The sequence below is a fragment of the Hyperolius riggenbachi genome, chromosome 7 (assembly GCF_040937935.1).
Source record: "Hyperolius riggenbachi isolate aHypRig1 chromosome 7, aHypRig1.pri, whole genome shotgun sequence".
Lineage (NCBI taxonomy): Eukaryota > Metazoa > Chordata > Amphibia > Anura > Hyperoliidae > Hyperolius > Hyperolius riggenbachi.
In genome coordinates, this window is record NC_090652.1 from 248,774,668 (window position 1) to 248,797,986 (window position 23,319).

Below are 23,319 nucleotides of genomic sequence, written 5' to 3' on the forward strand. Positions count from 1 at the left end.
AGTTGTCGCGAACCTCCAATTTTGGTTCTCGAACACGCGGAAAAAGTTTGCGAACATGCGAACTTTCGAACCGCCATAGACTTCAATGGGCGGGCGAACCTTCAAAACTACAAACATTAATTGTGCCCACTAAAGTGATGGAAAAGATGTTTCAAGGGGTCTAGCACCTGTAGGGGGGCATGGCAGAGTGGGATACACACCAAAAGTCCCAGGGAAAAATCCGGATTTTCCGCACAGCAGGGTTTAAGGGCAGCTGTTTGTGTAGTGATGGCCGTGCTGGACTGGAGCGCACCATGGCGAGAGTGCAGGCGATGGCGGTTTTCAAGCCCATATGGTCGGGCTGAGGTAGCTGAATGACAGAACAACAGTGACTGAGTGTCCAGCTGATCAGATTCGGTCTGTCCACAATGAAGCAACGACCTTATTATCTATCTTCTTGGGTCAGGTGTGCCCCCCAAACCCAACACACTCATTTAGCCAGTCATTTCTTCATTGTGATATGCAAGCCCCTTCACCGCGGCAAGGTAACGATCACAAAGGGGAATTGACACATGTACTGTACATGCCTTTTGTTTTGTTGTTGCAGCCACAGTGCAGCCAGGCATGTACACGCACCAGAAAAATTATTATAGCGGCCGCTGCTAGCCTTAAAAATTCAGGAATCCACCTGACGTCCTGGACCCTGTTGGTGGTGGCGGAGAAGGCAGTCAAGTGGCCTGCAGGCAGAGATGCTGTATGGGGACCAATTTAGTCTTGGGGCAGGCAGTCAGATGGCGTGCAGGCAGAGATGCTGTGTGGGGACCGACTTAGTCTTTGGGCAGGCCTGACTGTGCTTTGCAGACCAGGCATCCGTGGTCAGATGGACCCTTGACCCAACGCTGTGTGCCAGAGATGACACTACTTGCCTTTCAACATCACAGTACAGTTTGGGTATCGCCTTTTTTGAGAAATAATTGCGTGATAGATGGTATCTTCCACTGTGGTGTGTGGCTTTGCTTTTGTGTGCTGCTTTTCCTCAGGTGGTCATCCCATTGCAGTTTGTGCTTTGTAATCATGTGCCTTCGTAAGGTATTTGTTCCTACGTGGGTCTTGGTCTTTCCACGGCTCAATTTTCGGTGGCAGAGAGTACAGATGGCATTACTCTCATCTGAGGCAGACACACACAAAAATGTCCACACTGCTGAGCCCTGGGATGATGGCATTTTGGTGATGGCCGCCGACGGAGTGTTAAGTGGGGTGCCAGAATCAGAGCAGGAGGAGGAAGATATGTCACACTTCTGTGCGGAGGCTGAGGGAGATGAGATGTTCTGTGTTAAATAGTCAATTACGTCCTGACAATAATGGGTTTCGATGGCACGTGCCTTCTTCTGAACACTGTACTTTGGTCGAGGGCCGCAAGAAATCACGACAGCGCGACCTCGAACAGACCAGCCGGGTGGCCTGCCTCTGGCTCTGCCTCTTGTTTTGTCGATATTTGGGGGGGATGAAGTGAAAGGTATGCACTGACTTGACTAATACAATGTGCGGTTACACAGGTTCAGTGAAAAGGTTGAAGTGGCTGCTGGTACAACAACGTGCTGTCACTCAGGTGCAGTGAACAGGTATGCAGTGACTGGTATCAATACAATGTGCAGCTGTCACATACACAGGTGCAGTGAACAGTTATGCAGTGACTGGTATTATATAATACTGCATGCTGTCACGCAGGTGCAGTGAACATGAACAGGTATACACGGTCGGACTGGTATTACAAATGTGCAGCTGTCACACACAGGTGCAGTGAACAGTTATGCAGTGACTGGTATTATATAACACTGCGTGCTGTCATGCAGGTGCAGTGAACATGAACAGGTATGCACGGTCGGACTGGTATTATAAATGTGCAGCAGTCACATACAGGTGCAGTGAAAATATAGGCAATGATGTGCTGGGCCTTGCACAGTATAGCAATTAGCAAGGGCCAGCTGCGACACACAGGGCTGTATAATGCAGTGTCAGTGGCACAAAAAAAAAAAAAAACTTCACAAGAACATAAGCTCTGAAAAGAGCTCTTTTTGTGGTGCTTTTCAACAACAAATATCAGCTAGGATCAAGCTACAAGACCCTAACTAAGCTTTCCCTATGTCAGCAGCAGGTTCCTCTCCCTTCTCTCACTACTGCAGCAACATCGAGTGAGATAATGGCCGACGCAGCTGCCCTATATAGGGGGGCTCCAGGAGGAAGTGCAGCCTGATTGGCTGTCATGTGTCTGCTGACTGTGATGTAGAGGGTCAAAGTTTAGCCCAATGATGTAGTATAGGGGCGGGTCGAACTCGCCATAAAGTTTGCGTTTTGAACCACCGATGTTCGTGCGACTAAGTTCGTGGCCGAACCATTCGGGACAACTCTATTTAAAATACAGGCTTTGTCAGTCATGCTGAATGGGTCTGTAAGATATACACTTAGCTAGACACCAGGGCCGGATTTACAACTCATAGACCTGTAGCCACAGGCGTTCTGGCGCCCTAAACACCGCCCCTAAACATAGGTCACACCCCCAAGTAAAAATATTAGGAACTATAATATTTGCCTTAAGTCACTAACTGTCCTCAGAATTTTACACTCTGTCTCATATCATCCTTAGTGACAAGAGACAAGGGGCATGATTCACAAAGCGGTGCTAACAGTAGAGTGGGGCCGAACCTCCGATTTTAGGTTCGCGAACCGGGTTCGCGAACTTCCGCGTAAGGTTCGGTTCGCGTAAAAGTTCGCGAACCGCAATAGACTTCAATGGGGATGCGAACATGAAAAAAAAAAAAAATATGCTGGCCATATATGCTGGCCACAAAAGTGATGGAAAAGATGTTTCAAGGGGTCTAACACCTGGACCCCCAGGTGGAGGAGTGGGATACATGCCAAAAGTCCCCGGGAAAAATCTGGATTTGACGCAAAGCAGCGTTTTAAGGGCAGAAATCACATTGAATGCTAAATGACAGGCCTAAAGTGCTTTAAAACATCTTGCATGTGTATACATCAATCAGGTAGTGTAATTAAGGTACTGCTTCACACTGACACACCAAACTCACCGTGTAACGCACCGCAAACAGCTGTTTGTGTAGTGACGGCCGTGCTGGACTGGTGCGCACCATGGCGAGAACAGGTATACAGTGGCGGGTTCACTGATCAGAACAGGTATGCAGTGGCGGGTTCACTGAACAGAACAGGTACGCAGTGGCGGGTTCACTGAACAGAACAGGTATGCAGTGGCGGGTTCACTGAACAGAACAGGTATACAGTGGCGGGTTCGCAGAACAGGTATGCAGTGGCAGGTTCACTGAACAGGTATGCAGTGGCGGGTTCACTGAACAGGAATACAGTGGCGGGTTCACTGAACAGAACAGGTATGCAGTGGTGGGTTCACTGAACAGGTATGCAGTGGTGGGTTCACTGAACAGGTATGCAGTGGTGGGTTCACTGAACAGGTATGCAGTGGTGGGTTCACAGTACAGGTATGCAGTGGTGTGTTCACAGAACAGGTATGCAGTGGTGGGTTCACAGTACAGGTATGCAGTGGTGGGTTCACAGAACAGGTATGCAGTGGCAGGTTCATTGAACAGGTATACAGTGGCAGGTTCACTGAACAGGTATGCAGTGGTGGGTTCACTGAACAGGTATGCAGTGGTGGGTTCACAGTACAGGTATGCAGTGGTGGGTTCACTGAACAGGTATGCAGTGGTGGGTTCACAGTACAGGTATGCAGTGGTGGGTTCACAGAACAGATATGCAGTGGCAGGTTCACTGAACAGGTATGCAGTGGCAGGTTCACTGAACAGGTATGCAGTGGTGGGTTCACTGAACACAACAGGTATGCAGTGGCGGGTTCACTGAACAGGAATACAGTGGCAGGTTCACTGAACAGGAATACAGTGGCGGGTTCACTGAACAGAACAGGTATGCAGTGGCAGGTTCACTGAACAGGTATGCAGTGGTGGGTTCACTGAACAGGTATGCAGTGGTGGGTTCACTGAACAGGAATACAGTGGCGGGTTCACTGAACAGAACAGGTATGCAGTGGCGGGTTCACTGAACAGGAATACAGTGGCGGGTTCACTGAACAGAACAGGTATGCAGTGGTGGGTTCACTGAACAGGTATACAGTGGTGGGTTCACTGAACAGGTATGCAGTGGTGGGTTCACTGAACAGGTATGCAGTGGTGGGTTCACAGTACAGGTATGCAGTGGTGGGTTCACAGAACAGGTATGCAGTGGTGGGTTCACTGAACAGGTATGCAGTGGCAGGTTCACTGAACAGGTATGCAGTGGCGGGTTCACTGAACAGGTATGCAGTGGCAGGTTCACTGAACAGGTATGCAGTGGTGGGTTCACTGAACAGGTATGCAGTGGTGGGTTCACAGTACAGGTATGCAGTGCTGGATTCACAGAACAGGTATGCAGTGGCAGGTTCACTGAACAGGTATGCAGTGGTGGGTTCACTGAACAGGTATGCTGTGGTGGGTTCACAGTACAGGTATGCAGTGGTGGGTTCACAGAACAGGTATGCAGTGGCAGGTTCACTGAACAGGTATGCAGTGGTGGGTTCACTGAACAGGTATGCAGTGGTGGGTTCACTGAACAGGTATGCAGTGGTGGGTTCACAGTACAGGTATGCAGTGGTGGGTTCACAGTACAGGTATGCAACAGAACAGGTATGCAGCCAGGAACAAGCTAAGCCTAACTAATCTTTCCCTATGAGAGACAGTCTGCAGCAGCTCGCCCTACTCTCACTAACGCAGGCGAGCCTAATGGCCGCCGCTGCCTGCCTTTTATTAGGGGGGGGAGTGGCTCCAGGGGCTAGTGTAGCCTAATTGGCTACACTGGGCCTGCTGACTTTGATGTAGAGGGTCAAAGTTGACCCTCATGGTGCATTATGGGGCGAACCGAACTTCCGCAAAAGTTCGCCTGCGGGACGCGAACGCGAACCACTGAAGTTCGCATGGAACCGTTCGCAGGCGAACCGTTCGGCCCAACTCTCGCTAACAGTTAGCACGCTGGTGAAAAGCCCTTTATCACGCCTAAACTCAGTTTAGGCATGATAAGTTTAGGTGTGATAAGTTTAGTTGTGATAAGTTTAGGCATGATAAGTTTAGGTGTGATAAGTTTAGGCATGATAAGTTTAAGCACCAACTGCATTAGCACCGCAGTGCACAGCTGATCAAAAGTTTTGCGCTAGCAAAGTCTGGTGCACTTTGCATAGAGTTTAATGGCGCTGCTTTGCGTGCGGGACTTTGCACGCTATCTACACTTATCTAAATTTAGCATGCCTAAACTTATCACACCTAAACTTATCACGCCTAAACTGGCTTTTCACCAGCGTGGTGCAATGGTTATCATGCCTAAAGTCTCTAACTGGGTTAGCACCGCTTTGTGAATCGAGCCCCTGGACTAGGGTGTAAGTGCCTGAGGTCAGTGATATGAGGCAGGGATTAGACTGTAGGCATATGCCTATAATGTGTTATGGAAAATCCAGCCTTGCACACAGTACCACTCCAATGCATTATTATTTAACTGTATTCTGACTATTGCTTTTCTCTGCGTGTGACACTCCACAGCCCATTGACACCCAGAGCTGTGCATAATGTGATTTCTGCCCTTTAGGGATTATAACCCGATTTTGCGTCAACTCTGGAATTTTTGGTGGGACTTTTGGCATGGATCTCCCTCTGGCATGCCACAGTCCAGGTGTCAGACCCCTTGAAAACACTTATCCATCACTTTTGTGGCCAGAAACAGTCTTTGTAGGTTTTAAAATTCACCTGCCCGTTGAAGTCTATGGAGATTCACCAAGTTCGCCTGTTCGCGAACATTTGCGGAAGTTCGCATTTGCCATTCGTGAACAGAAAATTTGATGTTCGCGACATCTCTAGCCTATCTATTATTATTATTTTTAGTGTTTATATTGCGTCGACATCTTCCACAGTACTGTACAGAGTACTGTATATTGTCTTGTCACTTAACTGTCCCTCAGAGGGGCTCACAATTTAATGTCTAATAGTCTAAAGGGGCCCATACAGTGGTCGATTTCAGCCATCGATCGATTCTATGGAATCGACTGATCAATCAGAAATCGATTCTATCAAATCTATTGATTGATTTTGCCGCCGATTTCAATTGATTTTGTTCGATTTCATCTATCAGACAGGATGGAACATCTAGGTCGATCTGCTGTCAACAGATCAATGGCCCATAGAGTTGCATAGCATCTAATGGTCTAATAATGCATTTAGATTGATTTCCAATAGATTTCATTCTGAAATCTACTAGAAATCTGTTCCTAGAGTGTGGCCCACATCACATGGATTCCTGTCAGATTCAACAGATTCAACAACAGGCATCTGACAGAAATCTATCTGATGGTCGGATCTGCTGCAAATCTATAAGTGTAGGGCCACCTTTATGTATGTATGTCTGGGGCCAATTTAGGGGAAAGCCAATTAACTTATCTGTATGTTTTTGGGATGTGGGAGGAAACGGGAGTGCCCGGAGGAAACCCATGCAGACACGGGGAGAGCATACAAACTCCATGCAGATGTTGACCTGGCTGGGATTCAAAATGGGGACCCAGTGTTGTAAGGCAAGAGCGCAAACCACTACGCCACTGTGCTGCCCTATCTATAATACTAATCTACAGTTGTAAGCATGCACATACTAGAAATTGCCCGAACAGACCACCAGCAGACGGTTCCTGGCAAAAAATTTTTTAAAAAGGGGGGGCTTTGCTATTAACCGCTTAATTCAGCAACCGTTGACCTACCATTTAAGTATATGGAGCCAACTGTGGAGCAAACATTTGCGGTAAATTCACGTTCACGTACTGAAAATTTGATGTCTGCTACATCACTAGCACAGACCCGGAAGCTAAGAGATCACCATGACAACCTGAAAACTGTCATATTTTATAGTATAAGGCCCAACCTTTTTGATGTTGTGACTCATCACACCAAATGCTCAAATCTCTGTGGCACATCACATATGTACAATAGAAAATTACTAATAAAAAACACGAAATGGATGAAAAAGTGCATTATCCTGATTACACTTAAAAATGAAGGCTAGAACATTTCAGAAATATTAATAAAAAGTTACCCCCCTCCCCCCCTCAATTTGGAATGATTGCACATAGTGTGGTGGCTGTGGTGTGCTCTGCGCATGCAATTCTTTGCTGTTTTCCTTCCTTCTAGCATTGCATTGGAGGAGGCGGCTTTTTCCCTGAAGAAGATCCCAAACAAGCGGAAACTTTTATTGTTGACTGCAGTAAAACACCAATCATTCCTTGAAAAATTACTAACTTCTTTTGTAATTTAAGCTTTAGAAATCTGTATCAGACTGACTTGCCACCAGGGATGCTCATTTGGATTTTATGGAATTAAAATGTTTGAATTTCATATTGGAAATGGGCTTACTGTTGGTCTTGGAGATCGGTATTTCATGGAAATACCGCATTACCGCAACTCACAGAGCTCAAAAGCATTGGACCAATCACAGGCTGCAGAAATTTTCCGTGGGAATCCGAATTTTTGCGGAAATTTTGGACCAAGCTCAAGAGTCATAAAACTTGATACTATTCGAATTTTGAGATTGGTCTAAAATTTCCATGGTATTTCGAACACCACTGTTAACTACCGCATTCTCTGATTGGTCCAATACAAGTATTTTTGAATTTCAAGTACAGATTCTGCAAAACAATAAAAAAAATGATATAACTTTATTAATAAAAATGACAAAAAAGACCCACATTTCTGCCGCAATCTGTATCAGAAATTCAAATTTCTGGGAAAATCCTCTGAATTGGTAACTGCCATTTTCAGTAATCAGAGTTTCCGCAGAATCAGAAATCGGCATTTCTGACCACCCCTATTTGCCAGCTATTTTCAGTTATATAGCTTTTTTTTTTTATTTTAATAAAATTTCATAATTCTGTCATATTGTAGTTTAGAAACCACACTCTGTATTTTAAGCTATAATACAAAGCAGAAGTAATGACCCTTTGAACTTTCCTGCAGTAAAGCCTTATGTCAAGATGTCTCTCACTGTTTCGTGACTGTTTAAGTGTTTCAGAAAACAGGACTGTATTCAGAGCACAGAGATGCTCTTTTGCATAGATAACAACTTAAGTTTTATTTCACTCTTCCTGTACTGGAAAACAAAATGAGATTATTTACTATGCTACTTATGTTCTATTTATTAGCTCTACTGCACATACAATTTATTATCTCATAAGTTTATGAGAAATGGTAGAAATGATGCTTTGTTACAGTTTCTAGACCATAGTTTCCTCTTTGATAATAAAAAGTCACTGCCCTTGCAGATTGCTTATCTTGTCAGCTGTATGTAATTGTAAAAGACCTGTATTTTTACTGTGGACTCAGATCAGACTAGTGACTAGACGTTTTAGCATCTCTGGTCCTGTCTGGCCAATCCCATCATTCTAAACATTACCTCTGATCAGCCTTAGTATAATCCTGTGCATTGCTTACTGATATACTGCCGCTTGTTACTCCAGGGGACATTACAGAAAAGGCAGGTGAGTTATGTATTGTGCGGCTCAGTGAGGGTGTTTTGTGTTGCTTATACTTGTATGAAAAAGGTTTATGTTGTATTTCTCATCTAGGAGATGATCACCTTCTATCTGCTGGGCCTGCTGGTTCCACTTGTCACGTCTCTTCTGTCATGTGGTAAGTAGAATACACACCCTGAGGGCTTTATTCACTTGTATCCTCAGCAGTGGCGGAGCAATAGGGGATGCAGAGGTTGCGACCGCATTGGGGTCCCAGGGCTGGAGAGGCCCACTAGGGGCCCTCCTTCATCCATTTTGTTAGCTTTGCATTGGTGCTATGCTGGTAATGAACACCTCTACAGTAGCAAGAAAAAGTATGTGAATCCCTTTGTAATAATATGGATTTCTACACAAATTGGTCATAAAATGTGATCTGATCACAGTCATAACAATAGACCATCACAGTCTGCTTAAACTAATACCACGCAATTAAATGTCTCCATGTTTTTATTGAACACACCATGTAAACATTCACAGTGCAGGTGGAAAAAGTATGTGCACCCCTAGACTAATGACGTCTCCAAGAGCTAATTGGAGTGAGGTTTGGCCAGCTTGAGTCCAATCAATGAGATGAGATTGGAGGTGTTGATTACAGCTGCCTGCCCTATAAAAAAAACACACACCAGTTTTGGATTTGCTTTTCCCAAAAAGCTTTGCCTGATATGAATGTTGCCTCTCACAAAAGAGCTCTCAGAAGCATGCATGAAAAAAGGCGCCATGAAAAAAGGGCCCGGTGGATAACGAAATCTGATAACGATAAACATCGTTGTCAAACTTGGTTAACGATAAATACTGTTGTTAAAACAGACGGGAAATAATGAAAATATGTTAACTTTAAAAATTGTTACATAATTCAATAATACAGCTTAACCAAACCCTACTCTCACACAGAACCCTCTCCTGGTGGTGCCTAAAACTAACCATTCCCCTCGTGGCTCCTAACTCTAACCACCCCCAGGTGGTGCCTAACCCTAACCACTCCCCCGGTGGTGCCTAACCATAACTTCCCCGGTGGTGCCTAATCCTAACCACCTCCCTGGTGGTGCCTAACCCGAACCACCCCCCTGTTGTTGCCTAAAACTAATTGCCACTTGGGTGGTGCCTAACCTCAACCACTCCCCCTGGTGTTGCCTAACCCTAACCACTCCCTCTGTAGAAGCACTCTTTTACACATAAAAAACGATAATATCTGATAGCGTAAGATCTGTACATACAAACGAAATAATATGATAAAAACTATAACGTTGCAAGCTTCTAAAACAATAACATACTTCAAAAATGTTAATGTTCTAATGTTGTTAATGATATTTATTGCGGCACCCTTTTTTCTGCTTTTTTGGCCGTATTAATGATAATTGCATTAAAGTCTATGGCGGCGCCCTTTTCGTCCACCCTCAGCCAGCACCCTTTTTTCCTGCTACCTCTCAGAAGACCTACGATTAAAAATTGTTGACTTGCATAAAGCTGGAAAAGGTTATAAAAGTATCTCCAAAAGCCTTGCAGTTCATCAGTCTACGGTAAGACAAACTGTCTATTAGTGGAGAAAGTTCAACACTGCTGCTACTCTTCCTATCAGTGGCTGTCCTGTAAAGATGACTGCAAGAGCACAGCACAGACTGCTCAATGAGGTGAAGAAGAATCCTACAGTGTCAGCTAAAGACTTACAAAAGTCTATGGCATATGCTAACATCCATATTTGTGAAGATACGTAAAACACTAAATAAGAATGGAGTTCATGGAAGGATACCACAGAGGAAGCCCCTGCTGTCCAACAAAAGTTTGCAAAAGACTAGAGAACCTGGATGTTCCACAGCAGTATTGGCAAAATATTGTGTGGAAAGATTAAATCAAAGTTGAGTTGTTTGGAAAAAACACACAACACTATGGCCTCAATTCACTAAGCTTATCTCCTGTCTTTAATAACTCTACTAGAGTTGTTACCATGGTGATAAGGCATGTAGTACTCAGGAAACATTTTACCTCAGGCAAACCTAATGTTAACTCTTCTGTCTTTAAGTTAACTCTTCAATCCTTAAAATAACTCCAGAGTTAAAGACAGGCTGTTCATTAACTGCATGTGAAAATAACTACAGAGGAGGTAAATTAACTACAGAGGAGGTAAATTAACTACAGAAGAGGTAACGTAAGGAATGAAGAGATAAGATAACTCTCTCATTTGTGGAGTTAAGTTTTCTCTTGCCTTATTATCTCCACCATGATCTTAGTGAATTAAGGCCTTTGTGTGGAGAAAAAGAGGCACAGCACACCTACATCAAAACCTCATCCCAACTGTGATGTATGGTGGTGGGGGCATCATGATTTGGGGTGGCTTTGCTGTGTCAGGGCCTGGACGTATTGCTATCATCGAAGGAAAAATAAATTCTAAAGTTTATCAAGACATTTTGCAGGAGAACTTAAGCCATCTGTCCACCAGCTGAAGCTCAGTAGAAGATGGGTGTTGCAACTGGACAATGAACTCTAAAAGTGCATACCATTTTTGACAATGTTTTGAGGCACATCCTGAGAATCCATTCTGGGCATGCATGGATTTTGCTTGCACTACCTAAATGACATGCACATTGCTTGTTTTCTGCATACTATTCTACCACCACACGCGATACCTAGGTATCGCAAGCTGTACTAACTGCACAATGAGTGTTACACAAATGGCGTAAGTACCTGTAAAATTGCTCACGCACCACAATTTTTCCATTAGGTCTATTGGTCTTTTCCAGGCATTGCTTCTAAAACGTGAACAAAACACAGAAATAACAGAAATAACAAACCATCAGTCAGCACCTAGCTTAAATGTAGGGTAATATTTTTTTCTTAGGCAATCCATGCCTTCATGAGAAGAAGCTGAGAGCCCTCAATCAGGTGCTCTCCTGCTGGAAGGATGACAACAGTTGTACCAAGATTCCAGATTCTAGTAGATTCAATATCTGCAGGCACAGGAGCTGCCATGAAATTAAGAAGGCAAAGCCTGAGACTAGAGGTAAGTGAATGGTGTAATTTACTTTGTATATAAAAAGTGAAGAATCTTGGTGCTTTGGAATGGGAAAATTCCAAGCCCTGATGGCATAGTGCTAGAGTTATACAGGGCATAGATAGAGGAGTTGGTCCCTCATACAACAGGTGGGATGTGCCCACTCTCTCCCATCCAGCATGATGGACACAATTCTAATTGTAGCAAAATAATAATAGCAAAAATATTAAAGGGAACCTGAGATCTCTTTACTGGGGGTACTTCCTCCAGCCCCATGAGGTGTGTGGGCTCCCTCGCTGTCCTCCCTGGTCGCTCCCTTGCTTTGTAATCTCCCCTGGTAATCTGGCCAGCCATACTATTCTGTACATACAAAGCTTGGCCGTGCGCACACCCCCAGCCAGTAAGTGCCCAGGAGCATTCTGCGTGGACTGGCCAGATTACCGGAGGATATTACAAGGCAGCGGTGCAACCAGGGAGGACACCGGGAGAGCCCCCTCACCTCATGGCGCTGGAGGAATCCCCACGTAAGTATATATTACCCCAGTTACAACTGTATTTATTATTATTTATTGTATTTATAAAGCGACAACATATTACGCAGCGCTGCACAATAGATAAATGGGTTAACATACAAGGTAGAACATACGGAAACTCACAACAAAACAAGATCATGCAAATGATTTGATAACAATACAGTGTCATAGGTCAAAATAGAGACTGTTCTAGTCTACAAGAGGGGTGATTGTCAGTAAGATTGCATAATCAAGCTGGAAACACTAGGGAGGAGGGCCCTGCCAGAGGCTTACAATCTAAAGGGTGGGGTGGAGACAAGAGGTGCATCTTTTGAGAGGGTGTCTAACAGAACATATTATGGTGCTGGTGTGGGGGGGTATGCGAGCATGAAGAGGTGAGTCTTGAGAGCTTGTTTGAAGGTATTAAAGGTGGGGGCGAGTCTGACGGCTGGTGGGAGCGAGTTTCAGAGAGTAGGGGCAGCCCTGGTGAAGTCCTGCAATTGTGCATGTGACTGAGTTATGCGTGGTGCGACTAGGCGCAGGTCATTGGAGGATTGGAGGGGGCGGGCTGGTATGTGCCTGTGGACCAGATCAGAGATGTAGGTCGGGCAGGTCTTGTGTACTGATTTGTAGGCCAAGCACAGGATTTTGAAATTGATCCTAAAGCTGATGGGGAGCCAGTGTAGAGCTTTACAGAGCGGAGTTGTAGAGGCACTGCGGTGAGAAGAATGTATCAGTCTGGCTGCCGCATTCATTACCAATTAAAGTGGGGCAGTACGGTTAAAGGGGAGGCCAGACAAAAGAGAATTGCAGTAGTCTAGGCGGGAGATGACAAGGGCGTGGATAAGGAGCTTAGTGGTGTCAGGGGAAAGGTAGGAGCAGATCTTGGAGATGTTGCAGAGGTGGAAGTTGCAGGATCTAGCAATACCTTGGATGTGGGGTGTAAAGGAAAGTTCAGAGCCCAGAGTAACGCCTAGACAGCGGGCTTGGGAAGTAGGGCGGATGGTAGTATTTTCAATAGTGACGTGCAGATCTGGGAGGGGTGCAGCTGTGCGGGGTGGGAATATTATAAGCTCAGTCTTGTCCAAATTAAGTTTCAGGTACCTGGCAGCCATCCAGGAGGCAATGGATGTGAGGCAGGCAGAGACTTTGTCTATGGTAGAGGAGGAGAGATCTGGGGTGTGGAGATATATCTGGTTGTTATCAACATACAGGTGGTAATTGAAACCCATGGAGGAGATGATTTTGCCAATTGAGGCAGTATAGAGTGAGAACAGTAGTGGTCCTAGGACGGAACCTTGAGGAACACCAACTGAGAGGGGTGTAGGAGTGGATGAGGAGCCATTGAAAAATGTTGTGAAGGAGCGGTTGGAGAGGTAGGAGGAGATCCAGGCTAAGGCTAGGTCCTGAATGCCCATCAGCTGCAGGGAGTGGAGGAGGAGGGAGTGGTTGACAGTGTCAAATGCCGAGGAGAGGTCCAAGAGGAGCAGGATGGAGTATTTACCTTTGGCAAGGGCAAGGTCATTGACCACTTTGGTGATGTCTATTTCTGTAGAATGGGCTGTGCGAAAACCAGATTGCAGAGGATCGAGAAGGGAGTTGGAATTAAAGAAGTTGGTCAGGCGTTGGTGGGCCAGCTGTTCAAGAATTTTCAAGGCAAAAGGGAGGAGAGAGATTGGGCAGTAGTTGGATGGCAGAGCAGGGTCAAGTGAAGATTTCTTTAGCAGGGGAAGCACAGTGGCCTGTTTGAATATGGGGGGGAAGATGCTGGTGGAGAAGGAGAGGTTGAACAGGTGGGCGAGGACAGGGGCCAGACCAGAAAAATGTGGGCGCAGAGAATCAGATGGGACTGGATCTAGGGGGCAGGAAGTGGCAGGTGAAGTTGCCAGCAGCTGGTTGACTTCCTCCACCGTGACAGGATTGAAGGAGGTAGGGGAGGAGAAAGAGGCAGGAGTCGGATGTGGTGGGGAGGCGGGGGCGATAGAGTGGAGGAGAGAAATATCCCTCCGGATGGTTGTAATTTTGTTGATAAAGTAGTTTGATAATAATGCTACAGTGCTGCTTGCCTACCAAGTGCTGGATACAGTGATAAACCTAAAGCTGTTCAGTGATTAACCCCTTCACTATCACTACACTATTGTTACATCGTTAATTAGCTTGATGTCATTGTGTGACAGTCAGAGTGTGTGCTCCAGTGCTGCTGGCCTACCAAGTTCTTTACACCTGATAAACCTAAAGCTGTTTAGTGATTAACCCCTTCACTATCACTACACTATTGTTAAATGGTTAATTAGCTTGATGTCATTGTGTGACAGTCAGAGTGTGTGCTGCAGGGCTGCTGCAGCTGCTATGTGTCTGTGTGTGTGCTGTGCACAGACCAGGCCAGCTGCTGCCTGCTGGCCAGCTATTAGCCTTAGTTAGCTACAGTATAGGTTAGGTTAGGGATTAGGGGATAGGATTACTGTGTTATTGTGTAGTTAGTACTGTAGTACTGCAGTCAGTGCTACTAGTTGTTAGAGTAGTAGTACTACTGTGTTAGCTTTCTACAGAACTGCTGTGCTGTGAGCAGTGCCAGTGTGACAGTTAGTGTGCACTAGTGTCTTCTCCTCTGCTGTCTGACTGTCACGTGGCACGAGTCACACGTGCCAAGTGCCACGTGACACATGCCAAGTGACACATGCCAAGTGACACGTGCCAAGTGCCAATTGCCACATGCCACGTACGGCATGCTCCTGGCACACATTACACCTGCTGCTGCTACATTACCCTGCTCCTGCTGCCTGTGCAGCTCCCACCGCCAGGGTGCCACAGGCCACTGATACCACCTATAACCCAAAACACAATTGCTGCATAATTTTTTGGAGGTGTCTTGGCTGAAAACTGTCATTTCCCAGTTGTGTGGTTGGACTTTGATCACAATGTGGGCTGCACGACCGCTGTCTGGAACCTAGGCCTGATGTTAATTGACAAAAAAAAAATGTGGGGGGAGGGGGATTTTAAGTCCCCACATCATCAATTAGTGTTTCCCTTTAAAAAATAATAATGATACATGCCTCATTTACCTTAAAAAAAAAAGTTTTTAAAGCAATTTAGAGGCCACTTCCGTTTTTTCTATCCAGATATCCGAATCTAGCCGGATAACCCGGATACTGAAGTCGGATATCCAGATTAGGATCCGGATTTTGAAAAGGGGTATCCAAGCAGCACTAGTTGGCAGGCAATCCGGATATCCGCAAAAATCCGACTATTGAGATACTGTAACTAAGGAGATGACATCCAGGACATCATTGAGCCAATCAGAGGGCTCCCAGCAGAAGCCCTAGCAACTAGAGGTGGGCGAACAGTTTGGTTGTGTTAGCCGAACTGTTCGGGCTGCCCAATCTGTCATTTATCTATGCCTCTTACTACTTCCGGGTCGCAATGACCCGGAGTAGTACGTCTGCGCTGCCCGGCGGAGCGCGTCCTAGCGACGCGCTCCCGTTGCCGGGCACTTTCTACGCATATGCGTGACGTCATGAGTGACGTCACGCACATGCGCAGAAAGTGCCCGGCAACGGGAGCGCGTCGCTAGGACGCGCTCCGCCGGGCAGCGCAGACGTACTACTCCGGGTCATTGCGACCCGGAAGTAGTAAGAGGCATAGATAAATGACAGATTTGGCAGCCCGAACAGTTCGGCTAACACAGCCAAACTGTTCGCCCATCTCTACTAGCAACCAATCACTGATCCCACCACCAGGGTGCCACAGGCCACTGCTGCTGTGCTGATACTACTTATATTTAACCCAAAACACAATTGCTGCGCAATTTTTTGGAGGTGTCTGGGCTAAAAACTGCCATGTCCCAGTTGCGCGGTTGGACTTTGGACACAATGTGGGCTGCACGACCGCTGTCTAGAACCTAGGCCTGATGTTATTTGACAGCCATTTTTTTTAGGGGGGGGGGGATTTTAAATCCCCAAATCATCAATTAGTGTTTTCCTTTAAAAAAAATATTGATGCTACATGCCCCATTTACCCTAAAAAACTTTTTTAAAACAATTTAAAGGCCACTTCCGTTTTTTCTATCCAGATATCTGAATGCACCCGGATACCCCGGATAATGAGGTCGAATATCCAATCGTATTCGGTTTGGAAAATTTTGAACTTGGATATCCGACCTGGATCGGATATCTCGGTATCCGGATCCAATCCGGATTTTGAAAAGGGGTATCCGAGCAGCACTGGGTATCAGAGGGTGGATAGGGTAAGCAGATGGCAGCAGATAAGGAGTTAAATATCGTGTGGTCAGGGTCAATGCAGTGGCAGATACGTGTATAAGTTAGGGGAACTAGAAGAGGGGTACGTACTGTAAGTAAATGGAATCTATAGCACCTGTGTATAGGATTTAGTACTGCCAGATAAAAAAAGCTCTGTAACCAACAGGGATAATAATCTTGAGTGCAAGAAAGTACTGAGTGGTGTGGCGGGGAGGGGAGAACACAAGCTTACCTCACAGTGTCCAGGTTCCGTATTAAGTGCCTCTGTACTGTTAGTGTGTTGTATGTAGATCGGAAGAAGAAGGTGGGGTAAAACACCCCTCTACCTGGGGTGGACTCAAACAAGACGGAGAACAGAGGCACCTGTAGATTAAATTAGCTAAAAATCTTAAAATTAGGAGAGGAAGTGGTGGACTTACCTGCTTCAAAGGACATGCAGTAAAAGTAATGTCGTTTCAACAATGTTACATTTATTAATGTACTCCATAAGAATTTGCAACGCATTTCGCAGGCATGACCCCGCTTCATCAGGCAATAAAAAGGAACATATAACTGTTAAAAAAAGGGGAACAATGGACACAGACGCTGTGATGATTCAAAACACTTATAGACAATCGTTGACCATAAAAGAAAACAACACGAAAACATATATCGGATGTAAAATGTAAATAATGCAGTTTGTCAACAATTGTTTCTTTAAAGTTGGTGTGCAGAATATTGGTGTGGGTGGGGCACCGGGGGAGGCGGGGGAAGGGAAAAACATTAGTGTAAGTGTGAGGTGTTGGCCTTAACCTTCCTGGTGGTAACCCCGAACGTAGTTCGGGGTAAGCCGCGCAGGAGGTTTTCTCAGGCCCTGCTGGGCCGATTTGAATAATTTTTTTTTTTGCTGAACGCAGCTAGCACTTTGCTAGCTGCGTCAGCACTTCAATCGCCGCCGCCCCGCGCTCGATCGCCGCTATCCGCGTCGCAAGACAGCCCCCCCCAGACCCCTGCGCTGCCTGGCCTATCAGCGCCAGGCAGCGGCAAGGGGTGGATCGGGACTCCCTTAGACGTCACGACGTCCATGACGTCGGTGACGTCATCCCGCCCCGTCGCCATGGCAACGGGGGAAGCCCTTCAGGAAATCCCGTTCTTTGAACGGGATTTCCTGATCGCCTATTGCCGGAGGCGATCGGCGGGGCTGGGGGGATGCCGCTGAGCAGCGGCTATCATGTAGCGAGCCCTCGGCTCGCTACATGATATAAAAAAAAAATCAAAAAAATGGCTGCGCTGCCCCCTGGCGGTTTTTAATATACCGCAAGGAGGGTTAAAGCTGCAGTGGCCTATTAACAGAAATATGGCCTGGTCTTTAGAGGGGTTTAACACTGTGGTCCTCAAGTGGTTAACATAAACAGGGAGTTCAAAGAGCTTTTACAAAAACACGATTTAAATACCCAAGGAATAAATTCATCAAAATCCCTGTGTATTATTGTAACATACCTAACCTCCCTACTCTATGAACTTAATATCATACCTTGCCTAAGTAATCAAAATAACCAGATCTGTGTAAAGCAGAATTATCTCATTACTCAAACTTTTGTACATATTCATAACTTCCTCTGTACAGGTAATAGAATAATTGTTTACACTGTCTCAAAAAATATTAATACCTTTGTACTGGGAAACAAAAACGCAAGTATAAGGGCTGGTTCACATGGATTCTGCCAAACTTTCACTCGACGCCACATCCAAACGCCAACATAGGACCAGGGGTTTTTCTAGTGATCGGTGCTGCGTGGGCTCTACAGCCCGCAGCACCGATCAGGAGTGCAGCAGGGCGATCAGACTTCTTCCCTTTTTTCCCCACTAGGGGGATGTCCTGCTGGGGGGGTCTGATCGCCGCCGGCTCTGTTCGTTCAGCGGGAGCGGCTCCTCAAAGCCCCCCTCCGCAGCCATTTCCGCCCTCCCTCCGCTCACCTCCCTCTCCCTCTTCACCCGTAATGCGCAGGACGGAAGTCTGTCCTGCGCATCCTAGGATAGGCATAGCCTATCATATGCTGGCGATCCCCGGCCAATCAGAGGCCGGGGATCGCCGATCTACGTCACGGCGCTGCTGCGCAGCAGCGCCGTGTGATGTAAACAGCGGGGATTTCTTCCCCGCCTGTTTACATTTCGCCGGCAAGTCGCGATTGGCGGCTCTCCGGCTGTTCACGGAGACAGCCTCCATGAACTGGCATGGAAAGGCCACTCGATCGAGCGGCCGTTTCCATGCTATACCACTAACGACCCGCCAACGCCTATCGGCGTTAGGCGGTCGTTAAGTGGTTAAATACCAGCGATTAGACACTAGCTTTTGAAGGCTTTTGGGAAACCTTCAAGTCTAGCAGTTTGGGTCTCTGCACTCGTTTCCTGGCATTTACCGCCTCTGAAAGCAACCCCGGGATCTACCGCCAGGCTTTCATGAATGGGACTTGAATGGGACGGCAGTACATACTCAAAAACGCAGTGTCCGAAAACGTGAACTAGCCCTAAATTCTGCATATTATGACTGGGAAAAATAATAAAGGATCCATCCTTTATAGTGTTAAATAATAATGTTGGGCTACATTTCCTAGACCACACCAAGATTTGGTGGCTTGATATAGAATACCATTTGTAAGAATCTGTGAGGTTCTTGCAATGTACTATCTTAACCTTTTCGGGACCATGTGCATTAGATTCTACGCCGCACTTGTGGCTGTTCTAGCCTGATGCGGCGTAGAATCTACGCCGGCCCGCAATTTCCGCTCCCGACGCGATCGTGCGCACCCGGAGGGGGAGATTAAGCTGTCATATGACAGCCAACATCTCCCCCGAGTGATCAGCAGCCATCGCGTATGGCTGCTGATCACACGATCACTACGATCGCCGTCGGATCGTAGTGATCTGTTTGACAGCTGCGGCGGCAGGGGGGGAAAGAAGAGGATCCACTCACCTCCCTGCCGTTCCAGCGACGATCGGCACCCCCCTCCGCTCTGGCCGGCATCTCCGCTTCATCTGACGTCAGCGCCGGGTCCCGGCTTGATGACGTCATCAAGCCGCGACCCGGAACTGCTCGTCAGACAGAACGGAGATGCCGGCCGGAGAAGAGGGTCCCGTGCGGCTCATCGCTGGAGCCTGGAAGGTAAGTGAAGGCTGCTGGCAGAAGGGGGGGCCCAGGCCACCAAGGAGGGACACAATGCCAGGCAGCCACACACGGGATCCGGCCGCCTGACCCCCCCAAACGTGCGTACCCCCTTCCCGCGCAAAATGCCTGGTCCTTAAGGGGGGGTAGGTGGCCGGTCCCGAAAAGGTTAATGTACACTATTTAATGTTGACTAATTTAGACTGAATGGAGAAATTACTTGCAAACAGTGAAAAAGAGTTGAAAAACGAAACAACTATATTGAAAATGGCATTACATGTTGGAATTGTTGAAAATTGTATCTATCTATCTATCTATCTATCTTCATATACAGTATATAGCCAGTATAGGTAACCAGAGGAGCCCCCAATATTAGATAGCTAGACACAGCACCCCAATTTACATAGCTGGGACCACCAGTATAGGTAGCCAGATGAACCACCAGTATTAGGTTGCCAGATGGAGCCCTCCAGTATAGGTAGCCAGAGCCCCCAGTATTAGAGTGCAGAAGAGCGAGAGGGGTATGAATAATTATGGGCAGCACTGTGTGTGTGTGTATATGTATATATATATATATATATATATATATATATATATATATATATATATATATATATATATATATATCCAGTGTGATACAAACAATAGGACATTGACGTAGGCCCAGATTTACGACGCAGGAGCCTATAAGCATGTCCTAGCACCCAACACTTCGGCCTCCATGAATTAGCAAACCCCTGCCGAACCCGCACCACAGATGTTCTTTCTGGCCCAGCTTTCATCTCTCCCATATTTTCCCTGCCCAGTGTAGGTAGCCACAGGTGTCCCTTAATACTGAGTGTACCTCTAGCTACCCAATACTAAGTAGCATCAGGTTCCTGCAAATATTAGGTAGCCAGAGGGACCCCAGACATGAGGGAGATCTGGTCAGTGCATTGCCGAGGGCTGGGTGAGTGAGCCCTCATTTATGCTCCCCGTGGGATGGGAAGGAGGGGGGATATAAGCACTCCAGGGAGGGGAGTGAGCCCCTCTCCATCATCAGATGCCTGTAGGCACGAGCCTACCGTGCTTCACGATAAATCTGGCCTTGCAGTGACGTGGTTTAACACATTAGTATTAATCTCATATTTACAGTTATCTTCACTGACTTTTCCTGATATGTACATTTTAATATATAAAGTAGTGGCAAACTGGTAACTTCTGTCTTCAAACCTCCAACTTAAATTATCACAAATACCTTCAGTTGTAAGAAGGCCAACTTTTGTTTTGCTTAACATTTTAGCAAGAGGGCCTTTTGGCCATTTGCAGCCCCTTACATGAGCCCCTTAATGAGTTCTGGTTCACCATGAGCTTGCTGGGTAGTCTGTAACAAATACTGTATATTCTGGCATATAAAATTTTCTCAAAAGCCAGGGGTCGTGTTATACAACGGGTGTCATCTTATAGGGCGGGTGCTGAAACTTCCGAACCAGACTGGAGAATCTGCCGTTGCCGCTTACGGTGGGGGGAGCTCAAAAACATCTGCAGCCGCAACCCCACTGTATGTGGCAACCGTATGAAAGCAGCAAGAGCAGTGCTGTACAATTATGGTAGATTCCTGGAAAGAAATGACTTAACACGGTCCCGATGACAAGGTGAGGGGGCACCTCACTGGGTAGGTGAAAGTGAAGGGTGGTGCAAGCTGCAGGAGTCTGGGGTATGAAAAAGAGAGTGCCATTGTGCCCAGAAAAACACCCCTCTTTCACTCATCTGGCCCGCCCTTGTATGCCATTACCGTACCTCCTTCTCTGTCTCTCAGATCTCACTCCTGAGGACTGCAGTGAAGCGACGCAAGCATGCATGTGCAAGATCTGAGAGGTAGAGAAAAAGGTAATAGTACACAAGGGCGGGCCAGACAGGTGAAAGAGGTGTGTTTGCTTTAACACTCTGATAGTCTTGGAGACAGTGATAGCTGACCGATCCAAGCTTTGCATACAACAACCAGCCAATTGCCGGTAAGCTACATAGCTTACCTTGATTGGCTGGTTGCTGTAAACTGGGTACCACATACAGTACAGCACCAGTATCTGTACCTGTTTATACAGTATAGCACCAGTACACACAGTACAGTATACAAATGTCCAAGAGTCAAGAGGGCTAGTCTTATAGGGTGAGTATATCACAAAATGTTTATTTTAACTGGAAAAGTTGGGGACCATCTTATACGCCCAGTCGCCGTATACGCCGGAATATAATATATATATATATATATATATATATATATATATATATATATATATATATATATATATATATATATATATAGTTCTCCATTGTAGCTTATGGTGTGTGTGCCACTATGGAAATGTTGAATGCTATCTGGTGATTATAAATGGATGATCAACTTAATCACCTCTCTTTATAAATATATCAGTTTCCACTAATATGTGAGGCCATTGCAGAAAGTGATGATCCATTATAAAGGTGTCCATTATTTAATCCTATTTCCACATCTAGAAATATGGTGCATCCGGAAACCCACCAAAAATATGACCTACATTCCCCCTCTCAATTGCACCATCCCCAACATGTGGGTTTGGATGAAGTACTTATTTAATAACTCAAAAAGGTGGCTATTTCACAGATGGAATTTACACTCTCACCACAGAAGATGGACTGTCATATCAGACATTCTGTGACATGACCACCAGTGAGGGAGGATGGACACTGGTGGCCAGTATTCATGAGAACAACCTGTATGGGAAGTGTACCACTGGAGATCGCTGGAGCAGCCAACAGGGGAACAATGCTGATAACCCAGAAGGTGATGGGAACTGGGCAAATTATGCCACATTTGGCTCACCAGATGGAGCAACAAGTGATGATTACAAGGTAACAATTACCTTAACTATTTTTTTTTCAGCTGTTGCATGAGTTCACTTGCTATACACTTGCTATATTGGGGTGTCCAGAAACACAATCCTACGTATAGGTTTTAAAGAGAACCCGAGGTGTGTTTAAAGAATGTTATCTGCATACAGAGGCTGAATCTGCCTATACAGCCTAGCCTCTGTTGCTATCCCAAACCCCACTAGGGTCCACCTGCACTCTGCAATCCCTCATAAATCACAGCCTTGCTGTGAGACTGTGTTTACATCTGTAGTGTCATTCTCAGCTGCTCCCCCGCCTCCTGCATAGCTCCGGTCCCTGCCCCCGTCCCTTCCCTCCAATCATCAGGGAGGGAAGGGATGCAGGCGGGGACTGGAGTTCTGCAAGAGGCGGGGAGAGCAGCAGACTGACACTATAGAGATAAACACAGCCAGCTCTGACAAGCTGTTTGTCAGCAGCGTGGCTGTGATTTATGAGGGATTGCAGAGTGCAGGGGGACCTTAGGGGGGTTTGGGATAGCAACAGAGGCTGGGCTGTATAGGCAGATCCAGCCTCTGTATGCAGATAATATTCTTCAAACCCACCTCGGGTTCTCTTTAAAGAAAAAAATCAATAATAATGTACATTAAATAGAAATATCCACAAAGTATGTTTATTAGAAGTATCCATAAAGTCATATTAGTTATAGCAATTCTAGAACAGGATACCTTCACAGAAAAAAAAAATGGCAATCTGCGTAGGCTAGATTGTAAAATGATTGGAGGAACATTTATAACAGGCAGTTAAACAAATAATGCAGCAATGCTCCAGCTCATTTATCTCTCTAACTAACTAACCTAATGAACTGGCCAGGACCAAACTATGACCAAGTTAATAGGATAAGGGGCTATAAGCCAGCCTCATTTTAAAGTGTACCTGTAACCACTGTAAACACTACCAAAGAAGGTTGAAGGCTCTAGATC

General features: G+C 46.1%; 1 protein-coding gene across 2 annotated transcripts in view; it reads left to right on the forward strand.

The window, feature by feature from the left end:
- LOC137525816 (intelectin-1b-like) overlaps positions 1-23,319 on the forward strand; it is a 96,514-nt gene that overhangs the window by 51,783 nt on the left and 21,412 nt on the right. The window contains exons 1-4 of one of the 2 annotated variants that reach the window (XM_068247025.1): positions 8,464-8,560; positions 8,648-8,711; positions 11,427-11,588; positions 22,113-22,360. In XM_068247025.1, the coding sequence (XP_068103126.1) occupies positions 8,651-8,711; positions 11,427-11,588; positions 22,113-22,360 (471 nt within the window). In that variant the 5' untranslated portion in view covers positions 8,464-8,560; positions 8,648-8,650. Of the gene's footprint in view, positions 1-8,463; positions 8,561-8,647; positions 8,712-11,426; positions 11,589-22,112; positions 22,361-23,319 lie in introns of those variants that run through there. The other variant, XM_068247024.1, reaches the window with a different exon arrangement.